The following is a 19,698-nucleotide window of genomic DNA, read 5'->3' on the forward strand; positions in this document are numbered from 1 at the left end:
ACCCAGTTGATAAAACAAATGTAAATATATGATGTGATCAAATAGCTGCACAATATGAATTCATTTACATTGCTTTATTTACACTTTGTACTCTATTTTTTTTTTTTAGCATACCAGAAAGCACAATAACATTCTAATATACTCTGCAGATTTTATCCTGGGGTCACGTGATAAACTACACATTTTATCTTTGCAATCATTGTACTTGTTGATCTCAGTTCGCACTTTATTCTGTGTTTAAACTCGTATAAACACAGGTAAATGTATCTATATTGTTATTTATTTATTTGTTTTTTGGTTATACATGTACTATTAATGATGGCCTTTTTGTACTTTTGGAAAGAGTACAAGGCAAAATTGGATGATAGGGATTTAAAGCTGCCCGTCAGTGTGCAGATCTGGCTGCGTCCCGCAAGGGAAGGCTCCGGGTAGCCGGAGCCGGGAAGTTCCCAGGTATGGACATAATGTTAGCTTCAACATCACTTACAATTGTGGGGGGCGGTAAAAAAGGGTTCTTGGTGTACAAGTGGACCCTTATTTTCATATGCTGCCAATGATGTCATTATTACCAGGTATGCATAAGTGAAAAACTGGCATGAAAAACTGGAATAAATAGGTGGGCTCTTTACCCAGAGACATTTTAATGCAGGGCAGCCCAGCAGTTTATATTTACTATAGGAATTATTTGATTAATGGGGGCATCTGATTTATTCTATAATATAACTTTGCATAAGCACAATCTATTTCATGCCCTACATACTGACATGTTCTGAGACAAAGCCGTTTACATGTGCAACACATCTTGCAGGGTTATGCTTCACATTCATTAGACTTGTGCATTCTGACTCATAAAAACTTTTTTAACAAGTTTTGCCATCTTCATGCTTTCAGATGGACCTCCAATAATGAGGAGGGCCCCAAAGAAACAAATGAAAACGAATAGCAAAATCTCCAGAATTTCATTAAGATTTGTTTATTCATTTGCCTGGTATAGCTGAGTCATCTCTCCATCTCACAGATTTTCTAGGATGGTTGCCAGTTAATTAGAAGATGTTACTTTTGCTGGAGTCAGACACTTAAACAACTATGATTACCATTTTTGGCAATATTCATGGAAAATGTGGTCAAAGTTCAAATGTGGTCAAGTGGGTACATATGTTAATGTCATTCATGAATCCAATTAATCTAGCAGGTGCTGCTCATAAAGCACTAGATAAAAAAACACAGTGTGTCTTTGTAAACAACATTTGGAATATTATCTGTTGTACTTGAGGGTACCAAGCAACAGGGCCGGCCTGCAATTGCCCCAGGCGGCACTTTAGAAGGGGCGGCACTTTGCCGCCCCAAGCGTTTTTTTTTTTGTTTGTTTTTTGAAGCGGAGGAGAGAGAGGGGCGCCGAGTGGTTTTCACTTACCCGCTCGGCGCCCCTCTCTTTCTCCTCTGCGGCGAGTCTCCCTGTTCGGTCTCGGTGCTGGCTTGTAATGCAGAGCGCCGGAAGTGACGTCAATTTCCGGCGCTCAGCATTACAAGCCGGCACCGTGGCAGAGCAGGGAGACTCGCCGCAGGACTGTTTAAAGGTAGGTACCCGGGGGGGGGGTAGATAATGGGGTCGGCGAAGTTTAAAATGCATTTTAAACTTCGCCCAGGCGGCGTTAAGTCTTCGGCCGGCCCTGCCAAGCAATATACATGTGCAAATAGGCCAAAAACGATTGATACAAATTTTTCGTTCCTTTTTTCGCCCATTCATTTTTGGGCAACAAATTAAACTGCCTGTCGTTTTGGTTCGGACAAAAATGCGAGGCCATTTTTAACCAAATTTGTTGCATGGTGCAAATATTCATTCTCACACTCACTCACACTCTTATTCTTGTTCATGCTTTCTCAAACTCTCAAATGTTTCCCTATCCTGCTAGAAGTAGCCATCAGAAGATAGGAGCACTGTGGCCATAAAGGGATGACATGGTCAGCAACAATACTCAGGTAGGCTGAGGCAGCGTTTAAACAATGCTCAATTGGTACTAAGGGGCCCAAAGTGTGCCAATAATGGTCCCATAGATGGTCCCTGGACAGGTGAGCCTGTATTACCGTATTTGCTCGATTACAAGACGAGGTTTTTTTCAGAGCAAATGCTCTGAAAAATACCCCTCGTCTTCTAATCGGGGTCGTCTTCTAATCAGACCTCAAATAGAGGTCTGATTAGGAGACTAAGATCCAGATCCCCCGCACCGCTGCAGGGGACCTGGATCATCCTGTCTCACCCCCATCATACACACTTACCGGTGCTTCCTGCTGTGTTGCCGGGGCAGCGGGTTGACGTCTACGCGATCCCCGTAGACAACGTCCGCTGCAGCCGGAAGGAGGTGTGGCTAGCAGCGGGGGTTGTCTGCGTCCGTCGCGTAGACCTTCCCCGACTGTCAGAGATCAGAGCTCCCCGCATCGGTGCGGGGAACTCTGATCTCCGACAGCCGGGGAAAGTATACGCGACGGACGCATACAAACCCCCGCTGCCAACTCCACCTCCTTTCGGCTGCAGCGGAAGGCGATGTCAACCCGCTGCCCCGGCTGGAAGCACCGGTAAGAGAGGGCTGAGAGGGGTGAGAGAGAGAGAGAGAGTGTGTGTTAGTTAAATGGGGGTATAGGGTGTATGTGTGTGTTAAATGGGGGCATAGGGCATTTCTGGAGTGGCGTTAAGGGGGCATTTAATAGAGCACTCTGCCTCCTGAAATGCCTTATACCTCCCTATATGGCACTCTGCCCCATAATATGCCTTTTAACCCCCTAAATGCCAGAGTGGCATATAGGGGTAGAAGGCATTTCTGGAGGCAGAGTGCTCTATACAATGCCTTTTAACTCCCTTAATGCCACTCTGCCTCCTGAAATGCCTTATACCTCCCTATATGCCACTCTGCCCCATAATATGCATTTTAACCCCCTAAATGCCAGAATGGGATATAGGGGTATAAGGCATTTCTGGAGGCAGAGTGGCACATAGGGGGTCAAAAGGCATACCATGGGGCACAGTGGCATACAGAGGGTTAAAAGGCATATCATGGGCCACAGTGCCATATTGGAGTGGCAAGCCTGGGGGCAGATGTGCGTAACTGGGGGACAGGTTGGAAAATACAAGAAATAAAAACAAAAAAAATATTTTTCTCAATCATAGCTTTTATTAAAAAAAATAGTTTACATGAATTAACATTTACTGGTAAAACTTTTTTCCTTTGGGGTCGTCTTATATTCAGGCTTTTTCTTTTTTTCCTAAGTTAATATTCAGATTTTGGGGGGTCGTCTTATAATCAGGGTCGTCTTATAATCGAGCAAATACGGTACTTATTTCTGTGTATGCCTCCCATATGGAGAGGCATACACGGAAATAAGTAATACAGGCTCACCTGCCCAGGGACCATCTATGATCAGAAGTTGACCGCAGGCTAGCTCCCGGACAGAATCAACTGTGAAATTGCTCCCCCAGATAAGAATGGCAACTCCTGCAGTTTTACAGCTGTTACCTCCAGACCAAAAGGATGGGCAATGGGACCACTCCCTGCTTAGACATGTATAGAGCAAAATATAGATATTGTATAACTAAGATAATGCATTGTAACAAACACTTTTGTGTGATATGGTTGAAAACGTAGGATGGAGGAGACACACAGAAAAAGTTAATCCATCTTTCACAGATTATGTTAAATATAATTTTCAGAGAAATACTTTTTTCCCGCCTGGTGCCGAATTCTAATAATCAAGTGGCAGGTGGGCTTTTATGTGACACCTTTTAAAGGAAAATATGAATATGACAACGTGACCTTTTGAACTATGTTCTTTTACAGCTATGTTTTCTACTTTTTAGTTTTTTTTGCCATATTCATTAATATTATATAAAAATGTGCTCTCCATTCCTTTTCAGTGTGTTCTGTCAAGTAGAAGTAAATCAGAAATGACTATAATATCACAAAAGATTTTTTTTGAAAAGGTGAATTCAAAACACAACTGAGGCCCTCACTCTGTAATATTTAATTGGATGTTTTTCTTTGTCTATTCAATGAAAAACTTGTAAGAAAGTAAGATAACAGCTTGACGTATGGGCTTTTATGCACAATCTTTAATTTCCCAAGTGCAACAAAAAAAGCTTTGCATAAACTACAACTTATATTTTAACATATTGTTCCTGCTCACATTGGCACATAGAGATTAGAAAACATATTATTTGGAGCAGAGCTTTGTTTATCCTTACACTTTTGGATATTTTGTTATACTTGCCCTACATGGAATATTCATTGCTTTTACCCGATTAGTCATCTAATTGTTTTTAAAACATGTATAGCAACTCTTATCATTTATTTCTCAAACAACAGACAATTGCTCTTCATGAAAGGGAACATCGTGACATAGGTGAGAACCGGAGACATTTGGGACGATTCTTTTTGAGATGCTTGTAAAGCTGCATAGAAGTAGCACTGTCATGAAAAATATATTGCCATAAAAAATGAACCACTGAAATAATTTAGCAAAACAAAATGTATACTAATAGTTTGATGTGACTTTTATATTCTTCATTAAAAAAACAAGTAACAAGTTGCTATTATTAATATATGAAAATGTGCAGCAATTGTTTATATAAAATTATACTTACCATTAAACACTAGTGTTAATCTTTATTTATTGTTGTCAAATATTTAGGTTTGTATATTGTTATTTTATAGCATATTTTATGCACTTGATGTCACTCCTATTTTTAAAATCTAAATTAAAACAATTAATTATAAAAAAAAATTTTTTATTTTTGGTTGCAAATTAGGAGAATAGAGACTTGTACTTAGTGGGTTTGCATCTTATTCAAAGATTGAAGTGTTTTTAGCACTTTGCTATCTTGTTTTCAAGCATAATTTCACCTCTCTAAACCACACAAATTATATTTTTTTTCAGGACATGTATTTTCTGAAAAAAATCATCATTCATAAGAAACAACTTAGAAAATGTGAAAGATATATTTAAATACTTATACCTAATTTGGAAATACCCATATCCCATGGTATGTTTTTTGGACGTGGCAGGGGAAAAATTTGATGCAAATTCACTTGTAATTTTTAAGGGTTTTTTTACCATGAATATGTTGCTCTAACTGCCCCCAATGCTGTGTTTTTTTTTAAAAACCTTTAGAGCAGCGATCACGTGCAATTGGAATGTTGATTGGCATTGTCACTGGCAGCATCCATGTGATTGGCTCCTCGAGCAAACATTTGCACAAGATGCCTTCTATTGGCTGCTGCTGGTCTGCCTGGGTCTCCGGACAGGCCAGAAGCAGTGGCCCTACCACCAATCACTGCTGCAAGTAGCCGCAATCAGTGACAGTAGCGAAGAACCTAATATTATGTCCTCAGCTTTTAAGTCCAGTTTTGCAGGGACATGATATTACAGCCTGGGTCCCTAAGGGGTTAAAACATGCTGCAGACCTGGGTTGCAGAGAAACAGTAAGCTTATCATGAGTTACATATTGTTTTCTCATAAACTCTATTGGAACTGTGACCACTGTAAAATAAAGTGTCTGATGTCGATGATTACTTTTGGGCATTTTACAAAATAATATATGCAGAATGCTGTTATGTGAAAAGTTGGTGGAAGAACAAAATCAGCCTTATACAAATAGAAGCAGAATTTGATGGCAGATAAAAAAACACTTTAAAGTCTTTAAAGTGGGGGTGCGGCCTATATTCGGGGTCTAGCGCCCGATGCTGCCGGGCAGGCAGCGGGGTTAGGATACAGATCCCCCGCAGCGGTGCAGGGGACCTGCATCCTACTCTCCGATACGCTCAGACAGCCTCTCCTGCCAGCACTTCCCACGGGGGGGGCGCCGGCACGGGAGGTTGTCTAAGCGCACCGTGCGGACCTCCGCACGATGCGTTTTACCTCTGCCCCTGCCCCCCCCAGACTTACCGGAGCAGACTCCCTGGTGTCTTGAGGGGCCGGCGGGGGACATCTACGCAATACGCGTATACAAGTTGTATTGCACCGGAAGTTGTATTGCGTAGATGTCCCCCGCCGGCCTCGCAAGACACCCGGGAGTCTGCTCCGGTAAGTCCGGGGGGGGGCAGAGGAGGACAGTGGTAGCGTATCTCGGGGAGGGAGGACAGTAGTAGCATATCTCGGAGGGGGGGGGACAGTGGTAGCATATCTCGGAGGGGGAGGACAGTGGCAGCATATCTCGGGGGGGCAGAGTGGCAGCATGTTTTTTTGGTGCTTTTTTAAAGAAAAATACTTTTTCTTTAAAAAAGCACCAAACTTTTAGGGTGCGGCCTATATACGGGAGCGGCCTATATCCGAGCCAATACGGTATATATATATATATATATATACTGTATATATAAATACGTGGCCCAGGGACATCAAATACACCCCACTTAAATTTCTAAGTGGACCCCCACAACCACAGATCTACCTTTTCACATGTAAGGGACCAATTTGGGATGGTAACCAGCAACAAGAGAAGGACCACAAAATGAATCTCCCATTTCTCCTAAGTACATATATACTACATATGTGTGGTATGTCAGCTGACATGAGACCCCCAAATCAAGAGAGTATAAAACGGTTTCACCATACATTTCAGGTTTTGGGGGAAAACCATCCCTAAACATAAAAAATATCTACTAGGGATACTTGATGAAAACTCTTGAAGTGTTTAATATCCCTGAGGCCTTCATCCAAGCTATCTGAATCCTATATACTTACCCCTGAACTTCCACAAACCCTTTTCAAGACAAATTACTTTTGGAATCAAATCCAGGAGGATCTGACCAGATGGACAAAGTTTTAAATCTCCTGGTTATGCCACATCACCTCCTTTAAAATGTACACTTTGTAGAAATTGCTATACATATTTTGGACACTTTCTATTCCTATACCCACATCTTTTTTCAGGCTGTCCAAGAATGCCTACTTAAATTCAATTGGCAAAACATGAGATCCTGGCTCCCGCTGAAACTCCTTCAGAGATCAAATCTGGCAGGGTGTCTCCAGCATTAAGCATTATTATATCGCTGCAAACTGGCCAAAACCATCCTCCTTTTCTCCAATACAAAGCAAGTGGCATGGGTGGATCAAGAATCTTTGTATGCCCAACCTCATGTGATACGTGACATCCTGTGGATAACTGCAGATAAAAGACTGGTCTTACCATCGTTACTACCAACAACTAGACTCACTTTGCACCTGTGGGATGCATACAGAATTCACCAACGTTTTCCGAAGTCATTTGTCAAAGACTCCCTACTGTCAATTCTCAAGTTCTACATTCTGCACACATCACTAACCAACTGCATCGCTAACAGCCCCACTACCACTGGGCAGCTTTACAACCGGGGCTTTCTGCACACCTTATAAGACCTGCAGCAACTTGTTTCTCTACTACAATACAACTTTGTAAAATATTTCCCAGTGCGACATGTTTTGAGTCTCCACCCACATTTTGGGCCAACGTACCTTGAAGGGCATATGGTTATCCCTTCGGATTCCCCACCTTTCCAAAGCGATATCTATCTGTTATTCAGTTCTGATCAATACTAACAACAACATTAAACTGTCAGAAAGGGAACTATTTATGGCTGAATCGTGTTGTTGAGTCTTTTTTAGATGCAAGAACACCACTCACTACAAGACTAACAGGAAAGTTCTTTACAAATGGTATCTAGTACCTCACAAATTGGCCAAAATGTTTCCGTGCACCTCAAAACAGTGTGGCCACATAGGAAGCATTTCACACATATGGTGGTGATCCACCAAGCTAAAGGGATTCTGGAGAGATGTGTTGAAGCTCATAGACTCACTCTTCTCTTTCTTTGTCCCACGCACAGTGGAGTTGGAACTGCTTGCCATGTACCTGGAAGAAATGTTAGTACCCCATCAAAGCTACCAGCCCACATCCTGATTGCAGCCAAAACTTACATAGCAAAAATTTGGAAGAATTTAGTAATTTAAAGTATTTGATGTTTGTGATTTATTATCACAGCTCATAAGCTTTGAATCATTATGTTAAAACCTGAAATTCACATAGGTTAAAAATGAAGTATTGTAAATAAACTTTAAACACAAATTATAAAACTAAAAATATGATCTTGACTATTTATTAGTATTCACAGGGCATGAACATTAGAAAGGAAAATTATCATTTTAATGGTAATTACCTTTTAATTTATTCATAGATTAATACCTTTTCTTGTGTCATATGGAAATATTCTGTAACAAAGGAAAGCACAATCTGGGAATTGAGCCTCCAAGCAGAAAAGGGAATGCGCTACTATGAGTGGGTTGTCCCTAGCCATGTTCATTTTACCAGTAAGCCAAGTATGTGTTTTAGCTATTATCCTAGTGGAATGTGTGTAGTCTGCCAATATAATGTTTAAACTTTAAAAGTAGATAAATGAAGTAGACAGTAGACAAACTGTGTGCATCCACATCATATGTACAGTAATTTAATGTCTCCAAATCCTTAAGTACACTGTAAGAGTTAAAACAAAAATGGATTTCAAAAGGATTTGTATAATATAGGACTCATTAGAAATCTATGCAGCAACATAGTGTTGATCAATGGTTCCCAGCCCAGCTAACAACGATAGAGGTAAGTCCGGGTGGTGGGACCTACCTTTATATTGACACTTTGCCCCCCCCGATCCGCCAATGCCTCTATGCCCTTGCTCCTTGTACCATCACTTGCTCCATTACTAGGTTTGTTGATTTTCTCCTTATATTTTTTTTAACTTATTTGGTTTTGGGGTTTTTTTTGTTGAAAAGAGATATTTCTTTTTTTCAAACAAGAAAAAGAAAGCCAATAACCTTATTGCAGGTATATATGAAAAGGCCTGAGACATGTGTACAGGCATACATATGGTAAGTATTCTCTTCATCAATGATAGATATATTAGCTTATTACAAATTAAGAAGCCCGTTGAGCTATGAAAGAGTGCCTTGGGCTGTCAGCTTTGTGTGCCTTAAGGCTAAAATTAAAAGGCTGCTTTCAAGGCTTAATTAGACCACTGGTAGTTAGCCTCTTTTTGGTGAAGGAGTATATCTATAATCTTGTTCTTCTCTAGAGTTGCACGGTTCCTGACTTTGTACTCACAAAAGAAAAACAGTAACAAAAAAAACCCCAAATGTATAATATGCATTATTTCTTGTAAATGTTCAGGCAATCGAAAAATAGAAAGGTTCAGATTATAGATTGACTCTTTTATGGCCATAGTTTATCATACCGTAGTGACCAGATTTTTTGTCACCCACATTGTTTTGTGTTTTTGAAGGATCTAGAGAGCTTTCTTTTGATACCATTTAATATGCATAGTTAGTCATTTTGTATTAATAATATATTACACTTATATTAAAATATTAACATTGAAAAATAAACTCAACATATTTGGAATTTTAATTCCTTCCACGCGTTAGTTGCCACTGCTTTAACAAAACAAATGTTTAACAACACACTGAGAGAATAACACCCAGAGTCATAGGTGTTTTTATGTTTTGGATGGCCAAAATGCTCCTTTATCAACTATGTCAATTTTTATTCTTTAGAAAACTTTTGGGTTGGGATAGTAATTTTAGGTACTCTTTTTTACAATTTTTATTATTATTGTTACTTTGATGACTGGATACCATTCCGATATGTCTCTCATAACAGACAATACCACTTATGATGACCAGTTGACATCATTGGGGTCTGTGTATTTAATCTTTAATCTTATTGCATTTATTATTAAAACATAATGCTATCTGCCAAGTCTAGATAAGACCAGGGATATACAACTCCAATCTTAAAGAGTCACAGATAGGCGACAATCTTTGGATATCCCAGCTTCGGCACAGACATCTCAATTAAAAAGTAATTAAACTGGTTATTTTAAGGGAAGGATACACATAATTCCTGGCCAGCCCTGTAATAGACTGTCAAGGATTTCTTCATCTTCTTACTGTCTACAGCTGGCTACTGCCTTTTAGATTTAATACTACTTCTCAAGGGCGTTAAGGTATTTTTGAATACCTCCGTAATTTCCCCGTCACTCACGAGGCTTTATTTTCACTGCATAGTGAAATTTTGATTTAGTGGTGTAATATGCCTTATAGCAATATGGCTGTAAACCGACTTCTATGAAAGTGTTTTAATTTATACCATACATAATTTTGTTCTCCTTTCTCTTGTTTTTGTCTTTTTTATATCATTATTCCCAAATTGATTTCATGCATTTCTCTCACTTTTGTTGTCCACTCTCTGTAGATATTCATTGTAAATCAGGTAAACAATTCAGATGCATGCAAGCAAAATGGGTAATACGTTCAGAAGCTGTGTGGATAATGGCCTGTGTAAGAGGCATTTGAAATGATAAATAACTATACCCCCCCCCCCCCGATCCATTCCAATGACTAAATCCTGCACTCAGAAAACAACCTACTACTGCATGACTCTTCTGCTTAAAATTGGCATTACAAAACATATACCAATACATTGCTAATAGTTATTATTTCATTCTTTAATATCAATGTAACATTTTTATAATGAAATGCAATATTTGATACATTTTTAGACACACTCTTGATACTGTGGAATGCCTAAACGTTTCCCATAAATTATTTAATGTATGTGGCATTATGTAGAATTTTGCCTCATTAATAATAATTCAGGGGACATGATACAAAGTTAAGCATGGGTAGGTTAAATGCTTCTGCATTGATTTTATGTTACTAGACCTTTGGGGGATAAATACGATTATAGGTCTACAGAATTAAAGGACGTTCAACATCTGTTAAATGATGCTTGTGTATTGTATGACTTGAATTCTTGGCTGTTTTGAAAATTTGGTGTAGTGCCCATGGAGACAAACCAAGCTGCTCCATCCATCAATTCATACCTTCCCTGTGTATCACACAAAGGAAACCTTTTTTTAAGCCAAATTCATGCTGCTGCTGCTGCTATTGCTGCCCACTTTCTTCTAGAAGTATAGGATATTCGAGCTGTTTAGTAGTTTTAAGCAAAGTGTTCACATGCTGGACAGACACATTCTACAGTCATTAACAATCTAACCTGCTGTAATCAGTTATCTCCCTGACTAGACAGATGCAGGAAGGTAGTTAAAGATTATAGTGGTAGTATGCATCAGAGTTATTTACCCTGATTGTGCACAAATGGTTGTCCTGCACGTAAGCAACTTCAATGTTAGTTGCTTTTGGACCACCTCTTGCATGATAGATATATCTTCATGAGTGTCTTATGTAGTAATGATGTGGGGGCAAGTCCCATACGCTAGTTTTTTTTGTCATCACGACCAACAAATCCCTATTTATAGCTCTGCTAGGAAGCAACCCCTGGTAGGGTACTCAGAGTTCTCCCTCATGCAGGGGAGTAGCTTCATGTAGGGGTGGGTCTAGACATGGGGCAGAGCTAGCCCAGTCAGCCATTAGTGGGTGGAGATTGGAAGTGGGAAAGGATTAAATGTGAAGTGGGTGTGGTAAAATACTAGTCCCCTGCCTACAGCAAGGACACCCAAGGAAAAAAGGGCTTTACCTGGAGACATAAAGTCAAAGCTAAAGAGTTTCCAGATATGCTAGGCACCATCTTCACTGCTGTTTACAATCCCTTAAATAATGACATGATGCAGCACCACCACTTTCTGCACCTTTGGCCAAACCTGGTAGGGGACCCAACAGGAGAGTGTAGGTAAGACAGTCTATGTGACACCTTCTTCATCATTCTTCGAGGCACTAATTTTCTACCCGCTCTCTTTTTTTAGTAAACATACAGCATATGGTTATATTACTAAGCAGTATATCAACAGAAAATACTTCCATTGCTACTTTTGAGTCTGGCCATGCAACAGCAGTGATAGCAGCACTTGGACTGCAACATTTCTTGTTGTTGTTGTTGAAGAAGCAGACAATTAGGGTAATGGTGGCAATGGTAGTAAAAGTGATGATAAAGACATGATGTTGGCTGCTTCTGCTTGGATGTAATCAAATCTCTGGAGCAGTGGTAAATGTTTTATTTCTTTGTAAGACTCCAGGTAACATTTCAGACATGTTAGTGCCCAATAATTCTACTTAATTCAAATGTTTTGTGTCAGTATAAGCACCAGGATAATGTGGTACAGGGGACCACAATTTTTTTTATTTGTGAGACATATGTTATTCACTCCATCGTCATTATATAACTGTATATGCTTTGTTAAATCCATTCACACCTGTCATGGAGCTGAATAGTCCGACCGACTACCTTTGCTGACTTGTGCTCCCTTAGCCTGGGACAACACACTCTTTCCCCGGTTTTCCAGTCATTAGCCAAGATCCAGTGCAGGGTAGAAACAAAATGAAGACTGCTTTATTTTTCACACACATGGCTAGATATAGCCAGCAAAACACACATTAACACAAATCAAGATATTGGCATACAATGGGTACACAACAGCCCCCCTAACCTGCCTCCCAGAGACAACAGGGTCAGTAAAGGGATTAACAATACAATGGGGTCCCAACGTCCACTTTCTATTACTGGCTAAAATCAGTTCCAGGGATGATTTGGCTGGGGTAAATGCCTGTAGTGGTGGAACTGGGGGAGAGATTGACTTATACAACATATTAGTGCACCATGGGGGGGTCCTAACATTAAACTAAAACAATGGCCGTCTCTCCTGGGTTGCAGATCCTGGCTGTCTGCCAGAGATAATCCCCTCAGCAATTGATGAGAATATAATTCTGGGGGTAGAAGCCAGGGCCCATGGTCTGTAGGGAGGAGGCTGGCTCTCAGGCCGCTCCAGTGGCCCCAGTGGATTTTCATGTTAAAGTTCTTCTCTGCCGGCGTTGACAAACTACAGGTACAGCAACCTCCATTAAACATGTTAATCTCTCTGTTGCATCAAGTTCAAGGACACAATTACCTAAGGTTACTTTGGTTTAGAAATTATGAAAATGATAATGATGACATATTGCAGAATCCCAGAATGTGTTGTGCTGCTGTGTTTAATAATGCTAGTCATGGGGAGATGAAGGTGATAGACTAGGGCAAAGCACTCCTAGTACCTTACCTTATGCAACAATATCAGTTTCAGAAGCAATACACATTTCATATATGTTTCAGTTTTTTTCCTTTGCTCAAGGACAAGGTGATGGAAGAGGCACAGTAACAATTATATTCCTTTTCCTGAAATGTACATTTTTAACAGGTTAGCTATGGTAGCAGCTTTAATAACTTGTTTGAACATTGGGTTTGTAACATGTCCCCGTGTTTCCTGTACATTGTGTCTTTACTGGATTGCTAAATCAACTGGTATATGTTTCTAAGCTGATAATTATACTAGTAAGTAACCAAACAAACCAGGATATGTTTGAAAATTGGTTCAAAGTACCCAATGGTTGGTGAAACAAAGAAAATAGATATTCTAGTTAGGCAGATGTGCGTATTCATTATTGTTACTTGTACTAATACTCTATGTACACAACACATGGATGTGTTAATGTTAAATGATAGGTGTGAGCGACCTGCATTTTTGCTCTTTTGAGTGTTTGTGTTTGCTTGTTGGGTTTGTATGCAGCACAACCTTTTATAATCAATGGTATATTTTGGCCTTGACCAACTAAGCCTAGGATTGCATGATTACCCAGTTGGGCGATTTACCTTTTTTGTGGAAAGTGATATTGCCTACATTTGTTTAACCCCTTAAGGACAATAGGGGTTATTACTCGTAGTATATTGTGGGACAATGGCTATTTTAACATTTTTCGGTGTTCCTGTTTAGCTGTGATTTTCTTCTTTCTCATTTCGTGCTCCCACACATATTATATATTGTTTTTTTCAGGACAAACAGGGCTTTCTTTAGATACCATTAATTTTATCATATCATCTAATTTACTATAAAAAAAATGATAAAATATGGGGATTTTTTGTTAAAAAATTACTTTTTCTCACTTTTTAAACAAAAAACTTTTACTCATCTGCAAAAACGAATGAAAAAACCTGCTAAATAGATTCTACTATTTGTCCTGAAATACCCAATGTTTTTATGTTTTTTTGCTTTTTTCTGCACGTTATGGGGCAATAAGTACAGGTAGCGTTTTGCTATTTCAAAACCTTTTTTTCCAAATCTGGTAATTCTTCCCCCCATGTGCCATTTCGGGTATCTTTGAAGCCGGCCAATGCAATTTACCCCATCAAGTCATATATTTTTAAAAACTAGACACCCCAAGGTATTTCACATGCTGGTAATTTAACCCTTTCCATGCACTAATTTTACCACCAGCCTTTGTGAAACTTTATGGTAGTAAATTTTTTTGATTTTTTTCACACACGTTGTACTTCAGGTATAAATTTATCGCTCCTGGTATATGTCCCTGTCACACAACACCCCAATATGTGTTCAGTAACATCTCCTGAGCGCAGTGATACCCCACATGCATGGGTTTGTTGGGTTATTTGGGAGGTAAAAGGCCGCCTTTGTGAGGTGTGTATTTTTTGGCCATTTAGACATCTGATCCTACTGCCCCCATGTCCCATATTTGGGACACCTTTGAACCCGGCCAATTCAATTTATCCCATCCACTCATGCATTTTTTAATACGAGACACCCTATGGGCATTTGTAATGCCAATATTTTAACTCTTTCCATGCTGGAATTTTTGTAAAGAAGAATTTTAGGACTTGCTTATTAATTTTTTTATTAATTTTTTTTTTTTATTAATTTTTTTTTTTTTTTTTGGTGACAGTGGGGATTTTTATATGTTACCATATTATTTTTATTTTTTTTAAACATTTTTTTAAATTTTTTTTTTAATTTTTTTTTACTAATCACTCATTAGTGAGCTGGGCTCCATTGGCCTTGCATGGTTGGATGCAGTACCTGCATTCAACCTGCAGGAAGAGCTCGAGAGTTCACAAGAGGGTCTGGATAGACCCTCTATGAACTCATTTCTATTGTTGATGCCATCCTGTGAATGACGGCAACGTCATTTACAGGATGGCACTTGTGGTTGCTCTTCGGAGCAATCACAAGGTGATCGGGGTAGGGGGGTAGTGTTACTGACATGCCTCGATATCGAGGCATGTCAGTAACGCCATTTATGCTTAGGAAGCGATTCAGGTCGCTTCCTAAGCTGTTTTAGCCGGGCGGCCATTTTTCTTCCGGGGAGGGCTGCCAAGGGCTGCCCTCCCCGGATCCACGGTCAGCCTCACTTGGGAGGCTTCCGTGGATGCTGCAAAGCCGCCGATCGCGCCGATGCAGCTGTTTAACGGCAGCCCGTACATGTACGGGCATTGTCGTTAACCCGTTGCACGGCAACCCCGTACATGTACGTGGATTGTCGTTAAGGGGTTAAAGAAAAAAAGTAAACAATCCTTTAATGTGGAATTACACACATTGCTATAAAGTAACATTGATAAGTGCTACACTCTATGCATCACCATGAAAATGCATATGATATCCGAGGGAGGAATATGACTTGAGATAATATAAAATGACATACCTGTGTCAATCACATCAACTGTGAAATGTAAACGAGACACTAGCTCGTCCTGATAATTCTTATAATAATATTTTATCCATACTTTTGGGCAAGAGGGTTCTTCAAGTGCTCCAAGCTGTGTGTGATCTAAACATAATACCTTGGGTACTTGCTTGGGTAGATTTAGTGCAGATTTTGAACTTAAATCTGGGAACACTGCTTTAATAATAATCATTTTCATCATCATAATAATATAAAGTGTAATCATAAAATCATGGAAAGCTATCAGATTCATTTATGTAAAATTAAAGGGTAGTACTTTACATCAACAAAAATGTAAGGCAAAGGAACAAGTTGCTTTATTCTTATTTTGGGCGACCCAAAAAATAAACTTTCAAGTGCATCAGGCACAAACAACTATGGAGAATTGTGGATATTCAACTGGTTCCAAGAAATCCATAGAACTTTTAGATCTACTCTTATCACAAGGGGTGGGAGTCTCACAGTTTGGTCTGGGATTGTGGAAATCGTTCATACCTACTTCCCACCTGAATCCAAGATATCAAACCATCTTTCGAAGGACATTGGCAATCTGCATGTTAATACTCGCAATAAGTGTGGCTTTTATTTGGCCCTTCTGATGTACATTGTTTCCATACCTTATGACTAACGTCACCATTACGAGTTGAAATAATTAAACATATAACATGCTTATCGAACCACTGTGCATTCAAATTAAAATATTGGTTACTCTCCATGCTTAGTTTGACCGGACATAGGTCCCCTTTCTCAGTAAGACAACACATACCATTGTGTGTGGACAGAAAATAGTTTTCCTTTCAAACACCCATGAACTCTCAGTAAGAATCACAACCATGTGCATATTTTAAGGTTTACAAATTTAAATGTTTAATGTCATAATTTATCAGTTGCATTGTACAGCAGTATTTGTCAGATTACAGAAATAACCAGAAGGAAAATATTGTAAAAATAATTCAAAAAATCCGATTTAGACAGCACAGCGTCTTGCTTATCTTAAATGTAACATGATTAACATAAAATATATCAAAACAATGTGCTGTCTTCTGGTCCAAGTGCATGGTCCTCAGTATTTTAAATTATTATATAAAAAATTCTCTCCCAGAGGGATAAACACTTAGTTTTATATTAAAGTCCTTGCAATGAAAATATATCTGTACACAAATGTCAGAAAAAAAGAAAATGTTCCTTCTTGATAATATAAAACTGCAATTTAGCAGCATTGTTCTTGAACACATTAACTATTTGAAAAAAGGAGCTTATTACATTTTAATGATACTTAATCGAATACATTAGTGTAAAGCGTCTTGCGTCCAGATGTTGGTTTTAAACTGATAGTGCTGGAAACAATGAACAGGTCTGATAGCTTTATAAATTGAGCCTTCTGTACTTGGCGGGTTTCTCTGGACCTTGAAAATAAAAGAAATACACAAAATCATTATGTTAAAAGAATTAGGTGTCCAGAGGTGATACCAAGATATAAACAGCCAATGCATAATAAGCATTAAAGAAATCAATAAAGCGTTTTATTTCATCCGCCTATTTTCACAGCTGTTCTTCAAACAGAATGAGCTTATCCAACAAACAATGAACAATGGTGATAGGAAAAAATCTGTCAAATCACATTAACTATGCATTATGACTTGGCCCTATATAACACGTAGTGTTACAAATAAAAGTGCACCCACATTACAAAGGAAGTAATGTCAGTATAGGTCAGAGGAAGCATTTTTCAGTGGCACTTCCTGTTCTACTGCAACAATTTAATGATCAACCATTTTTTAGAACAAATAGCATTGGATACTTCACCTCTACTTTCTAAACTGAATTAATATCCCTGATTTATTGTATTAATCTGCAACCTCTTTAATACACAGGAAGTAAGGATGCATTGTTTAAGCCATATTCGTACGTTATATATCGGAATAAAGGATATATTTCTTACAGGTAAATTATGAAATTAGAATTTTTTTACAATGTCTGTTTGATTCCTGCAAAGTGTGGAATCTAAACATTTTTTCATGCTAAACATTTTAAGTTTGCTTTGCAAGAAATAATTATTTCATCTTAAAAAAAAATAAATATCCCAATACAAATATTGTTTTTAAAAAGAAACGTTGTATTCATATAAAGATGTTTATTTACACATGTATAATTCTAGCAGAGATAAAAATAGTTGAAGCCATTCGCCAATACATCCCTTTTTGTAAGTACAAATGTTTGGTTTCAGATGCCACGTGAAAAGCTGGAGGACTTCATTAAAATTCATTAGATTTATCATTACATCTCATATAATAAGCTTTTCTACTGTAAGACTCGGCAATCATTTTTATAGCTTTCGTCGATTTAACTTTCCCGCAGCAGAGAAGAAGCAAGACAAAATGATCATGGCAGTCCTTAGCGGTAGAGAAAAGTCAAACAGCAGCCTATAACGGCAGCTGTCATCTTTCTTAGAGGACCAGAAAATGCATTTGTTTTGCCACGGCCCTGGGGGATGTGTGTGTGGCTACATCTGTATGATATTAGAAAATATTCTGCAACCTGATTTTTCACACCTAAAGTACCCACGGTGAATTTTGCAGGTCAACTCAATGATGAGAGTAAATAAAAGTTGGAATAACTGTAATATAAATTCTGTGGTAGCTCTACAAAGTTTTATACTCTTCACACGGGCTATAATTCTTCACACGTTCTATTTTAAGACAAGTTCTCATTTGAGTTACAGAGGTAATCTCCCTGATCAAACTCGATTGCTGTTGATTAACCAAAAGTAAACAGCAACTCATCTACAATTCAAGTAGCTGGAAAGATGATATAGCATGTGGGTCAAGTGTATTAGACTCCTCGCAATATACATATGTCAATAACAAAACAAAATATGTTAGAACTAGACAACCCAGGGTATGTCAAATGCTACTATTTTAACTATTTACATGCACTAATTCTACCACCAGCCTTTGTTAAAGTTTGTGGTAGTATTCTTTTGTGTGTTTTTTTACACACACATTGTACTTTAGGTATGAATTTACCGCTCCTGGTATATGTCACCGGATATTTCAAATGCTAGTATTTTAACTCTTTTCATGCAAGGATTTTTGGGAAGATACAGCTCTAATTTTCTTTATAAAATAGAATTTTCCTTTTTTTTTTTACATATTTTTGGACTTGTTTTACATTTTTTGGTGTAAAAAAATGATGGTTCCCCTTATCGTAATATCACTGAATAATTATTTACATGTTACCACATTTTTATTTTGTATTTTTAACTATTTTTCATTTTGTATTTTATATATTTTAGTAATTACATTGTGATTAGTAAGCTGGGCTCCGTTGACTTGCATGGTTGAATACAGTTAGGACTGAAAAACCAAACCTTTTGCAGAAGGACTGTTTTATTGATATCTAAAAACACTAATAATAAAAAAGATCAGATTACTGCTTTACATTTTCACCTACCAGAGATTCCCACCAAACAGTGTTGCTCGTATTCCCACGAAAAACATCTCATTTCGTTTATGAAATGGAAACATATGTCCTGTTGTAATTTTACTTGCTGTTTGTTCATCCAGTTTCTTTCTAACCCACATTGCGGTAATTGGATTCACACTTACAAGCCATTCCTTGCACAAATTGTACAATGTATCCCCTTTAATGTTAGTATTTGGCCTTTTGCTTGTTATATTTTTTTATGAATAATTATCAGGTTCACGCCAACTAATGCTGAAAACTAACGCTTTAATGTTAGTAACCATTATTATCTTTGTCAACATGGAGTCTTATTGGTTGTTATCATTCATAAGTAGTGTAACTATAGAACATAAATAACCAGTTCCAATCATTGAAAGCAATATGTGAAAGAGAAAGTATAAGAAGTAATTAAGCCAGACTGGAAACAATAATTTCTTTTCTTTCTTTTCTTGTAGTGTTACATGTAATTTGATTTATCTCAAGATCTGACTTAATAAATACTACACTTAATTGTTTTATAATATCCATAGCTTAGAACCCAGTAGCATAGAAATTGCCGCAAGCCATTTTAGCAATGTACACTATACCAGACTTCATAACACATAGACCTTAATATAAACATATTTCTAATCACTATTTAGGTAATTGGTTTTCGCTTAAAATACTAATGGTTTTTGTCAAAAACTAAACTAATCAATGATTCTTGCTGTGGGGAAAGTG

At 38.2% G+C, this 19,698-nt stretch overlaps 1 protein-coding gene across 2 annotated transcripts in view; it reads right to left on the reverse strand.

Moving 5' to 3' along the window:
* Positions 1–16,355: 16,355 nt before the first annotated feature.
* CCSER1 (coiled-coil serine rich protein 1) overlaps positions 16,356–19,698 on the reverse strand; it is a 352,242-nt gene continuing 348,899 nt past the window's right edge. For both annotated transcript variants that reach the window (XM_053461592.1, XM_053461593.1), the window contains exon 10: positions 16,356–16,919. In XM_053461592.1, coding sequence (XP_053317567.1) covers positions 16,803–16,919 — 117 coding nt within the window. In that variant the 3' untranslated portion in view covers positions 16,356–16,802. The remainder of the gene's footprint in view (positions 16,920–19,698) is intronic.

Source organism: Spea bombifrons, chromosome 1 (assembly GCF_027358695.1).
Source record: "Spea bombifrons isolate aSpeBom1 chromosome 1, aSpeBom1.2.pri, whole genome shotgun sequence".
NCBI lineage: Eukaryota > Metazoa > Chordata > Amphibia > Anura > Pelobatidae > Spea > Spea bombifrons.